Source organism: Salvelinus fontinalis, chromosome 11 (assembly GCF_029448725.1).
Source record: "Salvelinus fontinalis isolate EN_2023a chromosome 11, ASM2944872v1, whole genome shotgun sequence".
In the NCBI taxonomy this organism is placed as follows: domain Eukaryota; kingdom Metazoa; phylum Chordata; class Actinopteri; order Salmoniformes; family Salmonidae; genus Salvelinus; species Salvelinus fontinalis.
This window is the reverse complement of record NC_074675.1, coordinates 41,342,576-41,367,900: the sequence shown is the minus strand read 5'-3', so window position 1 is coordinate 41,367,900 and position 25,325 is coordinate 41,342,576. Positions and strand designations below refer to the sequence as shown.

Sequence of the window (25,325 nt, the reverse complement as noted above, 5' to 3'; positions counted from 1 at the left end):
CCCTTTGCCTTGATGACAACTTTGCACACTCCGAACCTTTGACTGATACTGTATATAAATAAGGTATTTCTGTTTTTTAAACATTTTAATACATTTGCAACAAAACCCCTTTGCTTTGTCATTATGGCGTAATGTGTGTAGATTGATGAGGATTTTTATTTATTTAATCAATTTTAGAATAAGGCTGTAAAGTAACACAATGTGGAAAAAGTCAAGGGGTCTGAATTCTTTCCGAATGCACTGTATATCCCGTTGCCAAGTATAAAGCAAGGCTAAGTAGGGACTATAGGCTAAGCAATATGCCCCAATAAAGCCCTTTCTGGGGAGTTTTTCCTAGCCAAGAGCTTCTACATCTGCGTTGCTCTCTGGGATTTTAGGTACGGTTTCTGTATAAGCACTTTGTGACAACTGCTGTTGTAAAAAGGGCTTCATAAATAAATGTGATTGATTGAAAGCCTAACCATGTCAACGTACGGTCTTTACCACATGCCGGCTGGCGGTAGACCTAGGTCTTTTCACACACTGAATAACGAAGGGAGGGGTAGAGGGGTTCTTGTCCGTAAAATGTCGGCACAAATAGGATAATCACCTAAATGTACTCCTGATTCCGGATTCTTTCATGAAAAGACTGCGTTTTGGGGAAAATGCCTAAGTGTTGCATTTTGAAGGAAGGCAATTTTAAGCTTTCATCTTTAAAAGCTATGCTTGTAACATTTTAATCACGCCTTGCATCTTTAACCAGACCCTACCCACGGGAGTTGAGTTAGATCAATGCGTTCAGTTAAATAAATTGCAATAAGTTATCTTAGTGGGCTATCAGAGGCCCTCACTGAAATCGCATCTGCTGAGAAATGCACTTTTTAATTGAGAACATCAATCCCGAGTTAATTCTCTCTCCACTTCTAGCCCCTCACCCTTTATGAAATAGGCTGGTCCTTACACCGTGACATCCTCCAATCAGATCTCTTCCCACTTTAAGTAGAGCGAAAAGGGAGGTGGAAGCTCTGCCTGGTGTATAAAACAGTTTTCGCGTGGGATTTTTGTACCAATCCAACCTGCAACTTCTCTGCTAGCCAAGGCCGAATGACGCTACTAGGCTAGAGCTACACGAAGAACGCGGGACGACCCCGTGCTGGTGTGTGGATTTCACTAGAGCGTGACAACGAGGGGGAACCCCCAGCAGCGGAGCGTGAAGCCAATGCTGCTGCCGTGGCCTCAGAGCCCAAGTAGACGTGCGCTGTCCAGCCGCCGTGTTGCTGAAACGCCAGCATCGATCCTTCCCTCGGTGACGTAGGGAGAGAGGGGCACGGTTTGGCTACAGGCAGATAGAATACATTGGATATGAATATTGTAATGATAAAACCGCGCAAAGACTACACAGAAGCCATATAGAAAATACAGAACACACAAGCAACCAAGCATTAACAAAAAGCAAGTGAAAACTTGGAAGAACGGGTTGGACTTTCCCCCGCCCTCGGTGCCACTCGAGGGTTGTGAGCAGCACGTCGTATCCTTGCGGAACCCAGAGAAGACTTCGGGGAGAGACAGGAGAGACTTCAGATCTATAAGGTACGCTCGGGTCTTTTGTTGCAGAATGAAAACAGGTGTAGGTTAGGCTACTCGTGTGAGAAGCGAAAATTGGCCCTATTGGTTCCTAAACGTCAGTTGGTACGAGTTCTTTCATTTTGTTTTGATCATAAAAGCACGTCCCAGACCGCCTGATTTGTGCATACAACGAATGGTGTGAGTTGTGTGCACGGGACATTTAAGCGGTGCAATAGGTCGTTTGTTTATTGAACTGGACTGTAAACTTTGTTTTCATCTTTGAGTTTAGATATTTCTAGATAGACCATAAATCTGTTTATAATAGTCAATCAGTTGAGAATAGGGAAGCACTTGGGCTTTCTTCTGGAGGCGCTGCAGGAGATGAGGAGGGAGTGAGTGTTGGCATCGAGATGCCGCGAGAGCTGATCTCGTATAGCCTTTTGGTGAGCGCGCTAGGCAGGAGAGTGAAGTGATTGTTCTGCTGTTGAAGGATGCGGAGCTAAAGGTTTTATGTTTGAATGACAAGACTCTTCCGGTCGGCACAATGGTTTTGACTGCATTGACCCAGTTTAGCTGCAAGGTAAGACAGCATATTGCTTTTATCTACGTGTTCTGTCTTCATGTTATCCGGGCGATTCGAAGAGCTATTCCCACAGACATGGCTCTATAGCCGTCATACATCATAAGATCGTTGAATTGACTAAGCTGTAATTAGTCCTTTTTAAGAAATAGGGGGCTACCCTCGTCCGGAAATGCATAATTGAAATATATCACTGTGTTGGGGCATGAGCTACATAGCCCACAGACTGATTTGCTGTTCCCGAGAGACAAGATAGAAAAAGAAAAGGAGAGCCGCACACTCTAGGAGCTCAGATGCAATAATTTAATAACCTAATAATCAACGTTTCGACAGACAAGCTGTCTTCATCAGGGTAGAATGAGAGACAAGCTTCCATTGGTTGACACCGCAGTTGTCTTTTTCTCCCGCTGGTTGTTTACAAGATCCCCCTTTCTTGTCTCAGTGTCTGTCCGCCTAGTTCCTTCCCATCTCCTCTTCATTGGTGTTTCCCACCGATATCTCCCTCGCTCGGTCCTGGAAACGTGATTCATTTGATGGTGCCTTGCACTAGCGATAAATCACACGCACCCCACATCCATCCATCAGTGCAAGCATCTATGTAAGGCGCGCGCGTGCACACACACACACACGTACACACACACGTACACACACACGTACACACACACGTACACACACACACACACACACACACACACACACACACACACACACACACACACACACACACACACACACACACACACACACACACACACACACACACACACAGTCTCATCACCCACAGCAAGCGAAATACAATATTGTTAGCAATATAAACAAGCCAGGGATGATTTATTTGATATGCCTATAAATCTGGAAGCCAGGCACTCTAATTGCCTATCAAGACATCGCCCCTTCAGACACTTGATGATGCTTTTGGCTTGTAGGGTACTGTGCTATCATCGTCAGACCGCCTATCAGCACTTGTCAGGACTGTAACATGTCAATGTAATCATATTGCTGTCCATAATACTGAATTAGATGGGCTGCTTCAAACTTTCTGTCTTTGTAGCGTTCTGTGACGTGCGTGCTATCAGTGTCACCCCATTAATAGTCTACACAGACCTGTCATTGCTGTAGGCTACACGACAAGACCCACCTGTTTGCCCATTATAACTATATCACAATGCAGCTAGCCTTGACATAATTATGTTGATTTCCTCTTAAGTCTTTCAGTGAGCATGGAAAACAGGAGTCGCACCGCCATGGTCTAGCTCTTGTTTCCACGACAACGACAGAGAGCGAGGCACCTTGGTGCCCAGCGAGAATACACTGATATCTACGCCTAGATGGCGAAAAAAAGCATACATTAAATATAAAAGATATAGCCTAGAGCAAATAAAAAATGTATGCACAGATAACGGATGTCAGCGAGCCTTTAATTTCCTGGTGATCCGCTCGCTCTCGATACGCGTGGCCGCAGAGAAACTGTTGCACAATCTGACATCGTAAACCCTTAAATTTGCCGAAGACAATCGACAAAAATCCTAGGCTAGGTCTATAAGATTGCAACGCTCCGAATCATACCCCCCCCCCCCCCCCATTCGTAATTTGTTTTCTCTAGGCTGAATAGGCTTTTGAATCTGTTTGTATTTTATTTTGTCCTAGCTATATATATACATATATATATTTTTTTTTTTTTACAGATTGGTCTTCATTGCACTGCTCTGTGGACCAGGGATTTAAGCCTTTATAGAATCCTCGAGATTGCTATGAGACATGATCGCATAGGGATGCGGTTTTGCCTTTGACTGATTGATTCATCTGTTGTTTTATGTCTTATATAATCAGGCTACATTAGAGCCTACATGTTGTTTGTGTTGTGAGGAGACTACTGTGATTTTTTTTTAAAAGGTCATAACCTGATCCATTTGTCAATCCAAAGGCAAGTGAAAATCCTTGTTTACTTGGCAGGTATTAGACATGTAAATATTGGCATTTAGATCGACAGTGGTGCCGGTCGGTGGGTTATTTGTGTTTATTGGTTTGCTAATTCTCACCAACAAGACCTCAGCATCAAGTCATTCCGTCGTCATAGAAACAGGAAGTGAGGTGTGTGGGTCTCTCTGTGTGATCCAAGGGGGTAACAGAGGGCGCAGTGCATGGCTCGTCTACCCCACAGCAATCTGTGTGTGTGAGGGATGGAAATCAACACACATCAAAAGGGAGCCAGCGGCCACCGGCTCAAATGACAAACCAACGCCTTCCAAGCCCCTTCCATGAATCTAATTTACAAAACAGCGCGTGCATACATAACCCCTCTGAACAATACATTAATTAGCGAGCGAGCCATGGATTCCAAGATACAAAACACCCCGAGGCATTTGATCACAATACATCCAATTAAATGGCAGATATTGAATCCTACTGGCTCGAGCAACTTGAGCTCGTGAGTGATGAGGTCAGTTATACTGGCCTCAATAGCAGAGATGGGTGCCAGCGACTAATCGAGCAAAGAGTTGTTATTTACACATGCTGTAACTAGACACGGTTTTCCTGAGAGGAGAGCAAAATAGAACTTATGTTTTGACAATATAGACCCACTCTGATTACTGAAAGGACACATCCAGCAGAGACAGGTTTTTGTAATATACTACTAAATGGCACTTGCATAGTTGATTATCTCGTCATGTTGCACTCAGCTTCACAAGCTATCCATTGAAAACAGCGATCACACAGTGCACTGTAGAGTAGAAGCTGTCCAAGTGCTGAAACACCTGTAGGGCATTTCCTGCTTCTGCTTTGCAACCTTGGTCCCTCCTTCAGAGATAAGTTTGACAAATAGAATGAACTACAATATTTATCGTTTTTGTATTGGAACAACTGATGGAAACTATTACCTAAGAGGGACCACCACTGTGCCAAATAATGACGCAAGCGTTTATGAACAACACAATCTCACACTCAATTCGTGCAAATATGTACAAAAAGTATTTCATCAGATTTCGTGCATTTTTTTGCGGTTTTTGTGTGGCTTAATTTGTGTGAATAGACACATTTTTGTGCGACTTCATTCATAGGAAAATACATTTTTTAGTGGAACCTACATTACACATTTTCTTTCATAATGCATTTTATACAAGGCTATGTCAAATTTGTTGAGGGTTGCCAAATTGGAGAACTTTTTTTTTTTTTGTGTGGTATCGATTAAGTTATTTGATTGGGGAATGGGGATACATTTTTACGATGGGAAATTATAATACACACACACACAAACACTTACAGACATATTCACACACTCACTTTGTTTGTACTCATGTTATAGCCAACTTTTGTATGAATTACTTTTAATAAAACATTTGTTTCTAGTTGTCATGAATTGATTATCTTTTACTGGTTAAATGTTTGTAGTTTGCATGTTTCAGTAATGATTAACATGGTTTAATAGTTGTAAATCTCTGCTTGATTTAGCTTTTGGTATATTTGGTATTTTTATACATATTCTGTATTTCCACTGAAAAAAGCAATAATTAATCAACACACTACTGTAAATAAATGGACACTACCTGTTATAAAAATTGTAAATTGCTATCCGTAAATGAATGGTGAGAAATGCTCAGTCTAAAGCCATTAGACTATGGGTTTCACAGCCCTATAATAATGATGCAAGTTATATCATTTTAATAGGGTTTACTTACAACCTATGGGGTATAACATGTTGGGCAACGTGGTATAGGAGAGTCTGACATATAACCCCTAACTTGAGTTCAGTCTTCGCCAATGAGAATCAAGACGGTCCTAGCTTCGTCCTTCATGACTGGGAAAGGCCTGTATTCTAGGCCGTAGTAAATCCCACATCCATCTCATTAGATCAGAACAGGATGGATCAACAGTGATTTATATTACTGGTTTGCATCCTAATAAAAGGATAGTTGTGTTTGCTGCATAACACACTTACATGATTTGTCTACCCATATGATGTGGATCATTGTCAGGTTATTAGATATATAAGCTTCAGTAACAAAAGAACACTATGGTTGTAATAAGACTTTAAACAGGTAGTTTGTAAATGTGTAGAATGTGTTTGTTTTGGCTCCACACTGGTAAGTTAACTTATGTAAATTAGACAGTCACAGAGGATGTTCTTCTGAATAACTAATCAGGGCATAACACTTTCCATTCAGCTTCAGGCAACTTTAATGTAAGGCTTGATCACACCTGTAGTGACTACTTCTATCTGTCATGCCCATTGTTGCTTATCCATTGTTCACTAGATATATCAATGTAATTACACCCAACACAATGTTGAAAAACAGAATGCTTCCCACCATTAGATCACATAACTAGACGTGAGCTGGACGTGATCCCAACGCTGCCACCAATGTGGCGTAAGAAAGTGAAAGCTGCAACAGGGACTCTAACCTGGGCTCATATGTGGCAAAGTGAGCTCTAACGGCTGTTGACATGAAAGCCTAGTAGGCCTCTGGGCAGAGGCAGTAGTCCTACAATGCTGGCATATGCTTTGTTTCAATTGCCTCAGTATATAACATGATTGACACAACCGTAATAATCATCATGAAATGGCCTTGGAAGTGCAATAAGTGTAAGCCAACATAAGTCATTGTTTTACATGAACCTGTTTAACTGCATTGATATGGATTAATTGATCATAGTCCAGGCTTGTTGTAGGTGCAAATACCATGCAGCTTTAAACCAAACAGATTTATTTTGCAGGTCTTCTGTTTCCCCATATTTATTATTAATACATTTTCCATAATGAAAATGTATCACTATTCCCAAATCAAATACCTTCATCGATACCACAAAAAAATAAATACTGATTTTTTTGGTCCAATCTGGTAACCCTCATAAAATCCGACATAGCATCAGTAACCCAAAGTATTAAGCAGAAACAGGCAAAGAAAACAAAAATGGTGTTATTAATAAAAATAAGTATTTTGACAACCTGGGTTGATTAACAATATTGGGCAGTTAACACGTTAGTTTTTTATATAAATAAATGTGGGACACAAAAAGGGAGTGTAGAACACCATTGCCCAAAATGCATTGCTCCAATAACTTTAAAAAGATTGTTCCAAAGGTTTGCCCTCCCAAAAATGTTTTTTTTTCCTATGAATGAAGTCGCACAAAAAATGTGTCTTATCCTACGAATTATGTCGCCCAAAAATGTGTGTATTTTCACACGAATTAAGCCACACAAAAACGCACGAAATCTGCTGAAATACTTTTTGTACATATTTGCATGAATTGAGTGTGAGATTGTGTACTAAACAACAAGGCCAATTCGGTCTATTTCTCTGGGGTGTTGTTCAATTAGGTTTTGTTCAGTGCCAATTCCAGTCTGAGGAAGATGGCTGAAGTGATGGTGCCATATGAGCTCGCTCGAGCACGACGTGCCCATAGTCTTTTTCCATTTGTGCCTATTGGTTAGTGCCTTGGCACTCATAATGGAGGGCGGTTGAAGTGCATGCAGCCAGGTGGAGGGGTGTTTGGGTGGAAAATAAAATGTGTATTTTCATAAAGAGATGGCATATTATATTCTCTGCTTTATTTGATTAGCAGGGAAGATAACTGGCCCCCTCTACTCTGACCTCCTTATAGCTTAGTCTGTGTTGAAAAAAATACAAACGACATAAGAGCCTTGCCTGCATGACATGGCATGACTGCAAAGTTGATGTGCACGAGCACAGCCCTCCTCGGATAGGCCCCCGTGGTATTTCAATTCAAGTGCACCCTGTTTGCGTTGCTATTCTAAATAGGCATTAACTGGGGTTAACAGTCGGCCTTATCTAAGGGACACTACATTGAAATACCACGTATGGCCCGCTTAGCATTCTAAACGCTCCCTCTGGGTTAGCCCCTGCAGTGGCTCCTGAGTCCCTCTCGTGGCATGCTTGACATGCTGATTTGCAGTTCACCTATAAGTTCTCTCCCTTTGACAGTGGCAGTCGACGGTCCTACTTTGCGCGTGGACTGGAGCGAAGCAAACTCAGTGACTGCCGCTCTTCATTCGCCACGCGCCTCTAGGGACACTGGACCACTGGGAGGTGCTGATTGTCACAGTTTGACACTTTTTTTTGGCTCGGTCCACACATAGTGACGTGACACCTCCGAGTCCCCTGGACCTGCCGCCCAGCTACAGCTATCATACACTGTGCATTCAAGCGCGACCCTCTGTCACAGGATATGTTTTCACTGGATGAATGCTTATTGATTAGGCCTATACTGTTTACTCAATAATGCTCTACATGAGGTGGAACATCATTGTTCTTCGCTATTATACCGGGTTCGTTTACATCAGGGGCGCAACTTTCACTCGAGATGGAGACATGTCCCCCACATTCTGAAATTGCATTTCTGTCCACCCCAGTTTTATCATTGGAATGAGATACAAAATGAGACGACGGTGTGCTTTAGGACCACGTGGACGCCTCCGAGCGGTCTGGTAGGCTGGTTGGAGTGTTTATCTGACTGGATAATAAAATAAAATACAAATAAATAAATGAGGTCCCCCCCCACTTCTAAAACCAAAGTTGCGACCCTGGTTTACATCATATTCCATCAGCCTAAAGCAGCAGTTCTGAACTGAGCATTTGTATCACCAACATGTTTATATGTTTTAACCGCAGTAGCCTATCTGTAATGGGTCTATTACATAAACCCCCGTGGTACTCGTTTATGTGTAGCTTATATTTTGTCTAATGCAATGGGATCGCCCATAATAGACCGCAGGGGCACGCAGATAATCACAACGGACAGTAGCCTAGCTCTGAATTGAGTTCTCTTCGAAGTCAATAGAAATTCGCGATGTGAAGCAGAACATTCTTTTCTCAACCTTTTCTGGTTTAATAATTACCTAATTAACTAAGCCGTTCAAGTCTTTAACGAGTGATTCCGCTTTGGGTTCCTCCATTTTGGTTTTCAGTAAATGTTCACCAGTTAGTTTTCTAATTATTATATGAAGTCATTCAAAGTAATTAGCAATTCATTTCTAATGCAGCTTTCAAATGAGAATCTCAATGGCACTGAGTGTAATGCCTTTTTGCCTTGGCCTAAATGCAATTAAACAGATCTACTAAGGAGAGTTGGACGGTAGGGTCGGCAGCGGCTCGGCCACCAATGCTGCAGTCTCAATGACTGTGTAGGCTTCAGCACTTCTGACTGACTGGCTTTGTACCCGATGGTTGGCCACGTTGACATTGGGTTGGTTTGATTCAGCCTGAGCAGGTGCTGCCCTCCATCCATTTGGTCTTTTCGGAGTAGCTCTCTGTAACGATTTATTTGTATTTGTTTTTATTAAGGATCCCCATTAGCAGCTACTGTTCCTGGGGTCCAGCAACATTAAGGCAAGTATATACAATTTAAAATATTATCACAATACTTTTAATACTTGTTCCCTCAGGCCACTACTCTACTATCACATATCTACAATATAAAATCCATTTATTAATATTATATTATTTACTGACCGCCGCAATTGATTAGGCAATACCTAAACAATTTCAGGTATAGGCCTATCTAGAGGTGGAAACAATTATGCAATGAACCTGCTCACAGATTCTATATGCCTATCTCATTTAGTCCATGCTATTTCTCTCTACGGACAGTCTTATGCAGGCTATAGAGAAGTAAATAGAAGTTAGCATGTTGCTGGAATAATTCACTCAAAGCTAATGATGAATCCGTCTCATCTCATTGTATCGATCAGCGCGCACCATCTGGATGTCGCAATGAGCCAGCGCGTGGCTGCAGTAACGAGGAGATTATTAGCACCGCCAAAATATTCCTCTCTCGTCTCTCTCCTCTCTTCTCTCTCCTCTCGTCTCTCTCCTCTCGTCTCTCTCTCTTCTCTTCTCTTCTCTCTCCTCTCGTCTCTCTCCTCTCTCCTCTCGTTTCTCGTTTCTCTCGTTTCTCTCCTCTCTTCTCTCTCTCCTCTCGTCTCTCTTCTCTCTCCTCTCGGTTCTCTCCTCTTGTCTCTCTCTCCTCTCTTCTCTCTCCTCTCGTCTCTCTCCTCTATTCTCTCGTCTCTCTCCTCTCGTCTCTCTCCTCTCTTCTCTCTCCTCTCTTCTCTCTCCTCTCTTCTCTCTCCTCTCGTCTCTCTCCTCTCGTCTCTCTCCTCTCGTCTCTCTCCTCTCGTCTCTCTCCTCTCCTCTCGTCTCTCTCCTCTCATCTCTCTCCTCTCTCCTCTCGTCTCTCTCCTCTCGTCTCTCTCCTCTCGTCTCTCTCCTCTCGTCTCTCTCCTCTCGTCTCTCTCCTCTCGTCTCTCTCCTCTCGTCTCTCTCCTCTCGTCTCTCTCCTCTCGTCTCTCTCTCCTCTCGTCTCTCTCCTCTCTTCTCTCTCCTCTCTCCTCTCGTCTCTCTTCTCTCTCCTCTCTTCTCTCTCCTCTCATCTCTCTCCTCTCGTCTCTCTCCTCTCTCCTCTCGTCTCTCTCGTCTCTTCTCTCTCCTCTCTCCTCTCGTCTCTCTCTCCTCTCGTCTCTCTCTCCTCTCGTCTCTCTCCTCTCGTCTCTCTCTCCTCTCGTCTCTCTCCTCTCGTCTCTCTCCTCTCTTCTCTCTCCTCTCATCTCTCTTTTCTCTCCTCTTGTCTCTCTCTCCTCTCTTCTCTCTCGTCTCTCTCCTCTCTTTTCTCTCCTCTCTTCTCTCTCCTTTCTTCTCTCTCATCTCGTCTCTCTCCTCTCTTCTCTCTCCTCTCTCCTCTCTCCTCTCTTCTCTCTTCTCTCTCCTCTCGCCTCTCTCCTCTCTTCTCTCTACACGGCTCTATTTAATATCTTGGCGCTGGAATAGAACCGCTTGGTGACCCTTCAGGCACTGTCGCAGAGCCGTGCCAGCGTGCCCATTGCCATACAGAAGCTCCGCTGGTGCACGCGTGTCGGCTCGTCCTCTCTCCACGTTCAACAAGCAATATAGATGTGGAATCTGTTTGTAGAAGGTGTCGCCTCTGAAACCTATAGAACGCATTTGAGGCGTTAGTCTTCCAGAGGAACATATGAATGTATAGCTAAATTGAGACTAGGAGTAAAAACCATCTGTGGCCATCCGTGTGCATGTGACGTCATCTACGAATCACAGATCCACGTGTCCTGAGAGAAATTGCTCCTTGGTGATCGGTTGCTATAGCAATGCTCCTTTAGTGGAAAGTTCAGCAACCGTTTTCGAAGCACAGGCACAGGCATAGGGTCGCGAGGAGGCGAGCTCAGCACATACACGCAGCAAACACACGCAGCGTAGTATGTTAGAGAAGAGGGACTCGATTTGCATCCTATTTTCTATGGAAAAGCTGCTCATCTGCGAGAAAACAAGGGGCGTTGTCACGGATGAAGGAACACTGGTATTATTAGACTACATGTCACTGATGCCAATAGCTTTGTAGCTATGGAAGCCTATTCCTGCGTGTATGTGTGCGTGTAGTCAGTGTGCGCGCGTACGTTTGTTTTTGTGATATCAGCGTATTTAGTTCAAAGAAACTGGAATAGAGCTGTCCAGTGTTAAAGCCTGTAGTAGGGAATTGCTGTGTCTCCCTGTTGCTATATGCACGTCATTCTGGCACCTGTTTGGCAACCCATTGGGCCATCCTAGTTTATTTTGGCAGATTGAACTTGAATATAATATTTTCTCTATTTAATTATTCGTAAAATAAGGGCAGTAGTTGTAAATAAATTCCAGTTCGACAGCTACATCTCGTATGAAACACTTGGCATTGCGTCTGCAGTTTTGGAGAAGATCGGGAGTTCAATACACCGAGCAGATACGCGGAATGCCAATTACTCAATTAATATATAGCCTATTGCCGGTGCTGCTGATGTTTTCGTTTCATTTTCTGAGTTGAGAATGCTTCATAGGCCTGTCACTGTAGAGAGTTTATGGTAAAGGAATGGTTGAACAGAAACGACAGGCGAGTCTCGGATTTTAAACGGGGTAATGGCAACCTCGGAACCTTGCTTTCTGTTCACTAGACTGCCAGATTAGCCCATGGCTTGTCAGTAAAACGCCGGGCATGTCCTCGTTATTTTACAAAAGGGATATGTGTGTGTTTCCGTGCATGTGAAGCACAAGAGTACCATCATCTTCACCCGTCTGTGTGGGGATGAATGCCGCCGATGCCTTCGCCATTCCGAGCTCTCAGCTCGCGTTCAGCAGGGGAGAGTGGGTGAAGAGGTAGGGGTGACGGTGGTGTAAAGTGCAGTGGCGCCTGGGGTCATGTGAAACTCGAAGGCATGACATATCTCCCAGATTTTCTTCAGTGATGTGGGAGCTCGAGTCTCTCTGCGGCGCTAGAGGATTATCACGCGTCTCAGTAGTGGTTGACATAATCGCCAGCGCGGGAACATCTGAGCTCGCAGAGCCCCTGTCTCAGGGCTGTTTGAAAACGTTTCAGTATTTAGAGCGCCCGAAAAAATTTCATTACGTTCTGCTTCTGCTGCTAATGATTCTACCTTCATGAATTAACTATGCGCAAACGTAGATTGACGTGGGATCAACTAACTGTCTACATTATAGACACGTGGACCAAACTAGGCTATAAAAAGCAATGGTGAACAAAAGCGCGTGTCAACACCAGATACAATGTTTGCGGTGTGACTTTACAGGATAGGCAGACCATACTAAGGGAGTAGAGTGGAGAGGATGGACATACCAGACCAATGGAGGAGAGTAGATGATGGACAGACCAGACCAGACCAAGGGAGGAGGGTAGAGAGGATTAACAGACCAGACCAATGGAGTAGAGTAGAGCGGATGGACATACTAGACCAATGGAGGAGAGTAGAGAGGATTAACAGACTAGGCCAATGGAGGAGAGTAGATGATGGATAGACCAGACCAAGGGAGGAGAGTAGAGACGATTAACAGACCAGACCAATGGAGGAGAGTAGAGGATGGACATACCAGACCAATGGAGGAGAGTAGAGGATGGATAGACCAGACCAAGGGAGGAGAGTAGAGGATGGATAGACCAGACCAATGGAGGAGAGTAGAGGATGGATAGACCAGACCAAGGGAGGAGAGTAGAGGATGGATAGACCAGACCAATGGAGGAGAGTAGAGGATGGATAGACCAGACCAATGGAGGAGAGTAGAGGATGGACATACCAGACCAATGGAGGAGAGTAGAGGATGGACATACCAGACCAATGGAGGAGAGTAGAGGATGGACATAACAGACCAATGGAGGAGAGTAGAGGATGGACATACCAGACCAATGGAGGAGAGTAGAGGATGGACATAACAGACCAATGGAGGAGAGTAGAGGATGGACATACCAGACCAATGGAGGAGAGTAGAGGATGGACATACCAGACCAATGGAGGAGAGTAGAGGATGGACATACCAGACCAATGGTGGAGAGTAGAGGATGGATAGACCAGACTAATGGTGGAGAGTAGAGGATGGACATACCAGACCAATGGAGGAGAGTAGAGGATGGACATACCAGACCAATGGAGGAGAGTAGAGGATGGACATAACAGACCAATGGAGGAGAGTAGAGGATGGACATAACAGACCAATGGAGGAGAGTAGAGGATGGATAGACCAGACTAATGGTGGAGAGTAGAGGATGGATAGACCAGACTAATGGTGGAGAGTAGAGGATGGATAGACCAGACCAATGGAGGAGAGTAGAGGATGGACATACCACACCAATGGAGGAGAGTAGAGGATGGACATAACAGACCAATGGAGGAGAGTAGAGGATGGACATAACAGACCAATGGAGGAGAGTAGAGGATGGACATAACAGACCAATGGAGGAGAGAAGAGGATGGACATAACAGACCAATGGAGGAGAGTAGAGGATGGACATAACAGACCAATGGAGGAGAGTAGAGGATGGACATAACAGACCAATGGAGGAGAGTAGAGGATGGACATAACAGACCAATGGAGGAGAGTAGAGAGGAGGGGGGTTGTTCTGTAGTTTCATCATAATAATCTTGCAATGGCCCTTCATATCATTAATGCAGTGTGTGTGTGTGTGTGTGTGTGTGTGTGTGTGTGTGTGTGTGTGTGTGTGTGTGTGTGTGTGTGTGTGTGTGTGTGTGTGTGTGTGTGTGTGTAAAAACAATGAAAACGGGTATTTTCTCTACCTTGAAAACATGAGTGTTCTTTTAGATCAGTTTGAAAGGATTTCTTGGTAGACATAGCATGTACAGTACATCTGTATAATGGCCTCCACTGCTTGTCATCATTAATGTAGTGTATGAGTCATCCTTTAATAATGGTTGTTTTTTCCTTCACAGGTAAATGTTGAAGACACCGTCGAAATGTTACCAAAATCGAAAAGAGCACTTACCATTCAAGAGATTGCGGCGTTAGCCAGATCTTCATTACATGGTAAATACGAGCATTGCGCACAAACACAGTGTCTATTGTCTATTTATATACAGTAAGAATCAGCAGTAATGTTTGCTGTGACTTTCAAATACTCAGCTTTCCAGAATACACAGAAGAATTGACAGAATACTACAATCCTTTACCCATAAGGTAGTCAGTGGTGTCAGGGTCCACAGCGTCAAAGTCAGTCCTGTTCCACACGTAACGAGCCGCCTGTCAAACACACACACACACACACACACACACACACACACACACACACACACACACACACACACACACACACACACACACACACACACACACACACACACACACACACACACACACACACACACACACACACACACACACACACACACACAACAAAGCCTGCCTGCTATACTCTTTACATTTGACATGTATGTGACACTTACCCTCTAATCTTTGACCTCTAGGCATCTCCCAGGCGATGAAGGACCATGTGACGAGGCCCACAGGCATGGCCCAGGGCAGGGTGGCCCACCTGATAGAGTGGAAGGGCTGGTGTAAGCCCACTGACACCCCAACAGCTCTGGAGTCTGACTTCAACAACTACTCTGACCTCACTGAGGGAGAACAGGAGGCCCGCTTTGCTGCAGGTTAGTAGCCCTACCCAGTTTATAATTACGATCATTTAGTTTTACTTTAACAGGTAAGTTGACTGAGAATGTTTTTTGCAGCAATGACTTGAGGTATTAAAATGTTGTGCAATGTTCCTCTTTCTCTCAGTTTTTTTGTCCCCTTCTTTCTATGCCACTATTTTTTCCCCTGTTCCTGTCTGCCTCCCTCCCTGCAGTGCAGCCTCTCAAGGTTAATTTGCACAGTAAGGTTCTGCTCCTGGCTAGTGCCGGCGTGACTGAGCACTTTTCTCTGTGCCCCTCGTCTCCTCTCCTCTCCTCTCCTCTCCTCTCCTCTCCTCTCCTCTCCTCTCCTCTCCTCTCCTCTCCTCTCCTCTCCTCTCCTCTCCCCTCCTCTCCCCTCCTCTCCCCTCCTCTCCCCTCCTCTCCTCTCCTCTCCTCTCCTCTCCTCTCCTCTCCTCTCCTCTCCTCACCTAATATGCCCCTTTACACACATACAGGCATGCAAACACTTCTACCCCCTTCTGATTCCACCATCACATCCAGCTGACCCCAGGGTTATTTCACTTGTCCTTCACTTCCTCTTACATCATCTTCATGTGCCTGTCCACTCTGTCAGAACCCTGGTCAAAGTGCTGACATCTCTGGCTCCTTTTGAACTTTAGCTGGGCTTGGGTGACTTTACAGTGAATGTAATGTACTGTATATCGGAGAGTGTAAATGTGTGACTGTTTGGTAGAAGTGATTTGTTTTCAATTATGGGAGAGAGCACAAGGGTAAATGTGTCGGAAGGTTTTTGACTATGTATGCACTGTATATGGTATGTATTTGTGTGTGTGTGTTTGCTGGCTCTCATGATAGATTAAGCCAGCTGAATGGGAGTTACAGTGGTGGTTTTGTCCATGTGGGGTTGTCCTATTGATGGACCAGCACGTGCCAACACACACATCTCTGTCTCGGCCTCTCTCTAACACACACACACACACACACACACACACACACACACACACACACACACACACACACACACACACACACACACACACACACACACACACACACACACACACACACACACACACACACACACACACACACACACACACACACACACACACACTCTTGGATATTGGTTCTCCCCCTGCAGGAGTCTGGCTGTCTGCCCTGACCGACAGGAGCTTATTTCACCCTTTAGACTGTTTGTGAGTGTGAGAGGGAAAATAGAAGAGTGTACTTTTCAGTGTGTGTTTGTATCTGTGTGAGCGTGTCAAATGTTACTGTGTGTATGCAGCATGGGTGTAAACCTTGTGTGTATAAGATGGAGAAATCAATGAGAAACAGAAAGAGACTAGCGGTATATGTTGGAGGATGGGCCTCCCTGTGTGTGAAGGCTGAGTTTAGGGCTGAGCCACTGTAGAATATGAATGGGAGAATCGATCTCTGTGTGAACCAACACGTGAATACAGAACACATGACAGCAGAGAACAGCGGAGAGGGAAATAGAGAGAATTTAAATTGAAATGAGATGAGAGGGATGGGGAAAGAAAGAGAGAGCGAAAAAGAGAGAGAGAGATGAAATCGAAATGAGGTGAAAAAGAGGGAGATTGAAATGCAAAGGAAAATGAGATGAATGAGGAAAGGAGAGGAACACGTGTGGCTGAGGGAGAGAGGAGAAATAAATGAGAAGAGAGGAATGAGAAAAGTGAGGGATTGGATAGAATACAAAAGAGAGGAGAGGAATGAGGAAAGGAAGGCCATTGGAGCATTGTCAGTGATTGGAGGTGATTGGTCAGTTTGTCTCTCCGGAACACTGGCTCTGTCACATGCCGAGTCACCTCAGCCATAGAGAAACCCACGATCACCGTGTCCCCTGTGTGTGTTTTTATTTGTGCTATTTCATGTACATGTGTATATTAATACACGTGTGAGTTGGAAATATTTTTGCATATCCCAACTCTCCCTGAGACACCCTCAGAGAGTGGTCATTATTGACAATTAGAGTTAAGTGCCTTGCTCAAGGAAACATCAGCCGATTTTTCACCTTGTCGGCGCGAAGATTCAAACTAGCGACCGTTCAGTTACTGGCCCAATGCTCTAACCACTAGGCTCCCTGCCACCCCTCGCTGGGCTACCTGTCACCCCCCGCTGGGCTACCTGCCACCCCCCGCTGGGCTACCTGCCACCCCCCGCTGGGCTACCTGCCACTCTGCTGGGCTACCTGCCACCCAGCTGGGCTACCTGCCACTCTGCTGGGCTACCTGCCACCCCGCTGGGCTACCTGCCACCCCGCTGGGCTACCTGCCACCCCGCTGGGCTACCTGCCACCCCGATGGGCTACCTGCCACCCCGATGGGCTACCTGCCACCCAGCTGGGCTACCTGCCACCCAGCTGGGCTATCTGCCACCCAGCTGGGCTATCTGCCACCCAGCTGGGCTACCTGCCACCCAGCTGGGCTACCTGCCACTCCGCTGGGCTACCTGCCACCCCGCTGGGCTACCTGCCACCCAGCTGGGCTACCTGCCACCCAGCTGGGCTACCTGCCACCCAGCTGGGCTATCTGCCACTCCGCTGGGCTACCTGCCACCCAGCTGGGCTATCTGCCACCCAGCTGGGCTATCTGCCACCCCGCTGGGGTACCTGCCACACCCCGCTGGGCTACCTGCCACACCCCGCTGGGCTACCTGCCACCCAGCTGGGCTATCTGCCACCCCGCTGGGCTACCTGCCACACCCCGCTGGGCTACCTGCCACACCCCGCTGGGCTACCTGCCACTCTGCTGGGCTACCTGCCACTCTGCTGGGCTACCTGCCACACCCCGCTGGGCTACCTGTCACACCCCGCTGGACTACCTAATACCCTTTTCTCCCCAATTTTGTCGTATCCAATTGGTATTTACAGTCTTGTCTCATTGCTGCAACTCCCGTACGGAAGCGAAGGTCGAGAGCCGTGCGTCCTCCGAAACACAACCCAACCAAGCCACACTGCTTCTTGACACACCAAGCCACTCCAATGTGTCGGAGGGAACACCGTACACCTGGCGATTGTGTCAGCGTGCACTGCGCCCGGCCCACCACAGAAGTCGCTAGTGCGCGATTGGACAAGGACATCCCTGCTGGCCAAACCCTCCCTAACCTGGACGACGCTGGGCCAATTGTACGCCGCCCCATGGGTCTCCTGGTTGCGGCCGGCTGCGGCAGAGTCTGGACTCGAACCCAGAATCTCTAGTGGCACAGCTAGCGATGCAGTGCCTTAGACTACTGCACTACTCGGGAGGCTAATCTCACATTTCTGTTGTGTTACAGTGCATTCGGAAAGTATTCAAACCCCTTGACTTTTTCTACATTTTGTTACATTACAGCCTTATTCTAAAATGGATTTAAACAATTTTCACTCATCCATCTACACACAATACCCCATAATGACATAGTTAAAAGAGGTTTGAATTTTTTTGTGCAAATTTATTTAAAATACAAAACTCATATGACATTTACATAACTATTCAGACCCTTTACTCAGTACTTTGTTGAAGCACCTTTGGCAATGATTACAGCCTCAGTCTGTTTAACTATGACACTACAAGCTTGGCACACCTGTATTTGAGGAGTTTCTCACATTCTTCTCTGCAGATCCCCTCAATTTTTGTCAGGGTGGATGGGTAGCATTGCTGCACAGCTATCTTCAGGTTTCTCCAGAGATGTTCGATCGAGTTCAAGTCCGGGCTCTGGCTGGGCCACTCAAGGACAACCAAGGACTTGTCCTGAAGCCACTCCTGCGTTGTTTTGTCTGCGTGCTTAGGGTCGTTGTTCTGTTGGAAGGTGAACCTTCTCTCCAGTCTGAGGTCCTAGGCGCTCTGGAGCAGGTTTTCATCATGATCTCTCTGTACTTTGCTCTGTTCATCTTTCCCTCGATCTTGACTTGTCTCCCAGTCCCTGCCACTGAAAAACATCCCCACAGCATGACACTGCCACCACCATGCTTCACCATAGGGATGGTGCCAGGTTTCCTCCAGATGTGACACTTGGCATTCAGGCCAAAGAGTGCAATCATTGGTTTCATCAGACCAGAGAATCTTGTTTCTCATGGCCAGAGTCCTTTAGGTGCCTTTTGGCAAACTCCAAGCGGGCTGTCATGTGCCTTTTACTGAGGAGTGGCTTCCGTCTGGCCACTCTACCATAAAGGCCTGATTGGTGGAGTGCTGCAGAGGCGGTTGTCTTTCTGGAAGGTTCTCCCATATCCATAGAGGAACTCTGGAGTTCTGTCAGAGTGACCATTAGTTTCTTGGTCACTTCCCTGACCAAGGCCTTTCTCCCCCGATTGCTCAGTTCGGCCGGGCGGCCAGCTCTAGGAAGAGTCTTGGTGGTTCCAAACTTCTTCCATTTAAGAATGATGGAGGCCATTGTATTATTGGGGACCTTCAATGCAGAATTGTTTTGGTACTCTTCCCCACATCTGTGCCTCGACACAATCCTGTCTCGGTGCTCTAGGGAACAATTCCTGGTTTTTGCTATGACAGACACTGTCAACTGTGGGATCTTATATAGACAGGTGTGTGCCTTTCTAAATAATGTCCAATCAATTGAATTTACCACAGGTGGACTCCAATCAAGTTGTAGAAACATCTCAAGGAGGATCAATGGAAACAGGATGCACCTGAGCTCAATTTCGAGGCTCATAGCATAGGGTCTGAATAAGGTATCTGTTTTTATTTGTAATAAATTTGCAAAAATGTCTAAAAGTATTGTGTGTAGATTAATGAGAAAAAAATGTGTTCAAATCAATTTTAGAATAAGGTTGTAACGTAACAAAATGTGGAAAAAGTCAAAGGATCTGAATACTTTCCGAATGCGCTGTACCTGTGATTTGTGTGGGAATTATTTGCAGTGTTTGCATATATACCCAGGTGACATGTTTATATGTTTGTATGATCTACGACCACTCCGGTTTAGAACCTTGCTGTGATGTCAGTCTATCCCTGTACTCTGTCTTCCACAGAAAAGACCTGTCAATCAAAAAGCATATGCCTGCATCATCATGGGCACAGGGCTCGATGTCTGACCTGTGTGTGAATGTGTGTGAATGTGTGTGTTTGTGTGTGTGTGTGTGTGTGTGTGTGTGTGCATTGAATTTTTGTTAAAATGATGTCTAACCTGTATGTGAGTGTATGTGTGTGTGTATTAAATGTTGATGAATATGATGTCTAACAAATGTGTGTTTCAGGTGTGGCGGAGCAGTTTGCCATAGCGGAGGCAAAGCTGAGAGCCTGGTCATCTGTGGATGGAGATGACTCTAATGACGACTCATATGATGAGGACTTCATTCCGGCCAACGAGCCCACAACACAAAGCACGGGTACTGTACACACACACACACACACACACACACACACACACACACACACACACACACACACACACACACACACACACACACACACACACACACACACACACACACACACACACACACACACACATATTAACTAACTATCATAATCAGACCACCCCCAAAACGATACCAACTTTTTCAACTTCCAAATTTGAGCCAATACTACCCTATTACTACTGGAGTATCACTGAGGAATGCATGGTCCTCCTTTCTCATACCTTCATTTATTCCTACCCCCTACTCCAGGTCTTGCACATCCTTTCTCCCCATCCCCCCACCTCCCTGTCTCCTCTAACTGTGTGGTGATGAAGCTGTCTGAAACTCTGATTGTCCCAGTGCCCTACTTTCATCCTCTCACAAAAAATGTTGTTCCCCGGCACAATTTGATATCCCACATGCAGTTTCATTTGATTCCTTTGCTGCAGACAGGGGGGTGGGGGGGTTGCTAAATGAGTTTGTTGGTTGTGTGAGTGGACTATACATTTAGTGAGTGTGTGTTTGTGAATGTTTGTGTGTACTATTGTGGGGATGCCAATGCTTTTATGCTGATTGCTTACTCCACTGCACCAAATATGACTGCTTTGTTTTGCTTGATAATGTCATTTATTTTCATTTAGTATGACGTATTTTATTCCGTAACACTATATGGGTGAGAAGTTGCCCCAAAGGCAAAGATCTAGGATCAGCTTGCATCCTATAACCTCCACCCTTTACATATTTAGCCTGATAAGTCAGTTTGACTATTTAACGTGTCTCCTGTCATTCCCGAACAATACATTGCTCTCTCATCAGTAGGGCTCCTAGTTTTTCCTGACCACGTGACCTGACCTCATCAGGCATGGTAAGACAATAGGCAGGGTTTATTCAGCACACTCACTGTCTCTCTTCTCCCCCCTCTCTGGCTCCAGAGGTGCCCCCCTACCTGAGGGACCTTCTTCACAGTCAGGTGTGTCAGCACCTGGGTCTGCGGGGGCCGTGCTGCGAGGGAGCAGGTAGAGGAGACAGGCCCTCGCCCACTTCCACAGACACCATCTGCTCCAGCCTCTGCAGCCTGGACGAGCAACACCCCTTACTGCGAGATCTCACCCATCACTGCGGCATCAACTACGGTAACGCCGCCGAGCTGGCTGCCAAGATCCTCTCGGCCCTGCAAGGGGGAGAGGAGCTGCTGTTGGCCCGCCTCCAGAGGGTGGGGCAGGGGGTTAGAGGGGGAGGGGACTTCAACAGCCTGGGGGGTGGGAGGGGCCGGCCGGGGGGGGAGGAGTCGCCCTGCTACTCTGTGACCTACTCCGAGACCTACCTGTCACCCGGGGAGGACGACGATACGCCCTGCAAAGACTACGAGGGCACCGTGTGCCAGGGAGAAGGAGATGGTGAGGTGTACCCACCTGACTATGCCACCCACAGGAAGGTCTCAGACGTAGCCTCCTCCGGGGTGGTGTCTCTGGACGAGGATGAAGAGGAGGAAGAGGAGGAAAAGGAGGAGGAGGAGAGGGAGAGAGAGCAAGGAAACCAATGTCATTGATTTTTGTTTCATCCATTGTTTCTCTGTTCATCTCTTCGTCCCTCCCTTGGCCTCTGATATGTTAAGCCTGTCCATCTCTCCGTCCCTCACATGGCCTCTGACATGTTTAAACCTGTCTGCATGTTTTATTTCATGACTTGAACTCTTACTGCTGTGTAACCCCTCTGTCTTGGCCTTATGGCATCATTTTGATCCCCTACCTGCCTGCCCCCTGACGATTTGATATGTATCAATATATTTTTGTCTTGAGGCGTCCAAACAATCTTTTCTATCAATGTGAAGCAGGAGAGCTGGACTGGCTGTCACAGCCTTCAATAAGAAGCCCAACAATTGGTCTGTGGTTTCAGTAAGAAGCCCATGGATTGGCCAGTGGGGTTCAGTGCTCCACCCACACACAACAAGAAAGCGAGAGACTGCTAAAAACTAAAAAAGACAGAAAAAGACTGAATCTTAAAACTATGAAATATCTTTGCATGTGTTTGCAAGTGCTGAACTGAACTTGTGTGCTGACCTGGTCTTGAGCATGTCGGTTTGCAGTTTGGGCTGTTCTGTATAACCCCATCCTTCCCCCGCCCCCACCTAGATACAATGTATCCCATTGGTGGACAGGTTCCACTGCATCCTGAAACCTGAAACCCCTCCTCTCTTTTGCAAGAGATGTAAGCCGTGTTCCTCTGCCCAGGCGTAGCTGACGCGTGCCAGATCATCCTAAATCTGGATAGTTATTTAAATCTGGTGTCTGATGGCACAGTCGATGATGTGGCACACAACAATTGGATGATGCATGCAACGTCTGAACAGGGGAGCACGACCCCTAGCATCCTTCTGGGCATGGCTTGCTAAGTATGCCAAACTACTGTATGTAACCTGTCACCAACAGTTATGAGCAAATGCTGGAATGTCTTAAAAGTGACAGGAAATATGTATTTGATATGCTTTTATTGTACTAGTTTTCTATCATTCAACATGTTGTTGTTATTATAAATATTCTGAATATCATGATGACTAACCGTCATAATGACATACTATAGCTACCGGATTTTGTTTTTGGTTCTATGGTTTCCTATATGGAAGGCCAATGGTCTTAAAAAACAACGAAGACAAAAACACAAATAGAATGTTCCAGAAGTGACCATTTGGTGAAAGAGATGGTGTTTGGTGGAGAAATTGTTGTACAAAGACAGAAAGCTAGTTTTCAGTGAGGTGTTGAGTTGCATTGGAGATTTTCTATATTTTTGTATGCGTTGTCTTGCTTTAATCTTTGCCTATGCGGCGTGCCAGTGTATGTGTTTTTTGCACGAAGCTAACGTGGCTGTAGATTTCTCCTTTCTTTGTTATCACTGTGTGATATAGTATACCGGGAAAAAAATACAAATGTGAACAAAAAAATGTTTTATTTTATTTGGAAAGGGGATACTGTGATACGGTTTGTTATTGACATGATCCTCAATGGAAATATTTTCTTGTCTTTGTAATTATATCGGACTTCTTTCTTTCCTGTCATAGCTGCTCCTAAAGCAAAATTCCACGTTTATTTCCATTATTTTTCAAACGATGTCAGGAAAAGGGCATTTTTTGTAAATAAATCTAAATCATTCCATTGCCATGGGGATCTGAGGAACCTTAAATTGGTCACTCATACAACTCAGGAAGTCCCATTGGTTCAGAATGTCAGTATATCCCAGCCCTACACAACAAGCCACTGCTCACTCATCCTCTATCTCAGCGAACTACTGTGTGTGTGTGTGTGTGTGTGTGTGTGTGTGTGTGTGTGTGTGTGTATGTGTGTATGTGTGTATGTGTGTATGTGTGTATGTGTGTGTGTGTGTGTGTGTGTGTGTGTGTGTGTGTGTGTGTGTGTGCGCACGTGTGTAAGCAAATGTATTCCCGATTATAGCACAGAATTAGTGCTCAGCTCACCTCTTCAGCTCTTCACTGATTGTTCAGGAAAGCCTCTGTGTGTATGTGTGTGTGTGGTAAAATAATACACGGTCATCAAGCTTGCATTTGTGTGTCCGCTCCAAAAAACCCTAATGCAGCGATTCCCTTTAAACAGTGTTTTAGTATAGCAATGTTCTGACTGAAGGTAAATGGCTTGGCCTACATGGTGCTTTTGGAAAGGACATCAGACCAATTACCGAGCTCGCTTTTTGGAAACAAAAATGTTTTTTGTTGTTGACATTCTGAGAGATGTTTAAAAGTAGAGGTGGCGTCATACATTTTAGCACCATGATTTGAAACAAAACAACTGAATTATTTGATGATGACACCTCTAACAACTAGTGGACTGAATGAGTCTGAGACACAAATTAAACTCAGGGGGAACCATTACGCCTATGCATTCATTTATAACCTTTGACCTCCTGTGTTCTGATTGGCAATACGGTCAGGTCAGTTCCATTCATTCTGTCCAATGACAAACGTTAACCCACCACTGAGCCAGAGCTGTAGATCCACTTGACATCCACAACATGCTGACATTTACATTATGGTTCTACACAGAACAATTCACAGTATGTAGAAAGACACTACAACAGCTAGGTGGTTTTTCTAGAATGCGTCTGGTAATGCTGTCTATTCTAATGCAGTGTTCTGTGCATCCATTTATCATGGTTGACAAGACTGTTTGGGGTACGAGTTTCTCACTTATCAGCAACTCAATTAACTTAATGGAACAGTGAGCAGAGCACTGTTTGTCTACCTGCCTCAATTACAGCTGTACAAAGATGCTCGTATGGTAGTGGACCTCCTCTTTGACAAGGTCAAGGGTTAAAAGTAAAACTAGACTTGTGGAAGGTTAGATCCTGGTGTTTAGAGGATTGGAGGGTTTGAGTATTATTTAGTTGAAGGGACACTGCGTCACTGTCCTTTTACTGACATTACAGAGAGGGGATGTTTGCGGCCCGACAAGGTTGTGATTTTGTCCTGATGCAGTGACGTGTGTTGCATTGTTTTCTGTCCCCCAAGTCTGGCTGCATGGCGCACTCACTGAAAGTGCCTCCCTTGTGGTGTGTGACGGGCACCTTGGTTCCGGGCATCTCGTTTACACACAGCTGTTACACACACTCTCCCTCTCTGTCTCCATCTGTCTCATTTTCTCTACCCTTTCTCGTCCCATGCTCCTCTCTGTTTCTGTCCCTTTTTCTCCTGCATCTCCTGTCTCCCACTTTCACCCTTTCAGTCTGTTTCCCTCTCCTTCTATCTCTCCTTCCCTTCCTTCCTTCCTTCCTCCCCTGTCATCCACAGGAGCCCTTTCTTATAGAACTGGGGGACAGCAGAGCTGAATGCTACCTTTGTCGACAGGCAATTAGCCAGCGATGATGAAAAACAACTGATGGACACGTAGAGCAATGGGAGATGT

At 45.5% G+C, this 25,325-nt stretch overlaps 1 protein-coding gene across 4 annotated transcripts; it reads left to right on the top strand.

Annotated features, from left to right (window-relative positions):
* Positions 1-1,027: 1,027 nt before the first annotated feature.
* On the top strand, positions 1,028-23,570 carry LOC129866096 (protein FAM131A-like). Of its 4 annotated transcripts, none has more exons than XM_055939269.1 (6): positions 1,028-1,569; positions 9,427-9,471; positions 14,361-14,454; positions 14,892-15,074; positions 20,272-20,403; positions 21,348-23,570. In XM_055939269.1, the coding sequence occupies exons 3-6, from the start codon at positions 14,385-14,387 to the stop codon at positions 21,962-21,964; spliced, it is 1,002 nt and encodes a 333-aa protein (XP_055795244.1). In that variant the 5' UTR covers positions 1,028-1,569; positions 9,427-9,471; positions 14,361-14,384; the 3' UTR covers positions 21,965-23,570. The 4 variants fall into 4 exon arrangements, with proteins under 4 accessions (XP_055795244.1, XP_055795242.1, XP_055795241.1 ...); XM_055939268.1 differs by lacking the exon at positions 1,028-1,569 and adding an exon at positions 1,916-2,125; XM_055939267.1 differs by lacking the exon at positions 9,427-9,471.
* The last annotated feature ends 1,755 nt before the right edge of the window (positions 23,571-25,325 follow it).

What these genes read in the sequence shown, in the direction of transcription:
- LOC129866096 (XM_055939266.1), top strand. Translation starts at nt 2,090, where the DNA reads ATGGTTTTGACTGCATTGACCCAGTTTAGCTGCAAG. An exon ending in TGACCCAGTTTAGCTGCAAG is followed by an intron (nt 2,126 to 14,360) that starts GTAAGACAGCAT and finishes TTTCCTTCACAG; the next exon opens with GTAAATGTTGAAGACACCGT. An exon ending in AGCCAGATCTTCATTACATG is followed by an intron (nt 14,455 to 14,891) that starts GTAAATACGAGC and finishes TTTGACCTCTAG; the next exon opens with GCATCTCCCAGGCGATGAAG.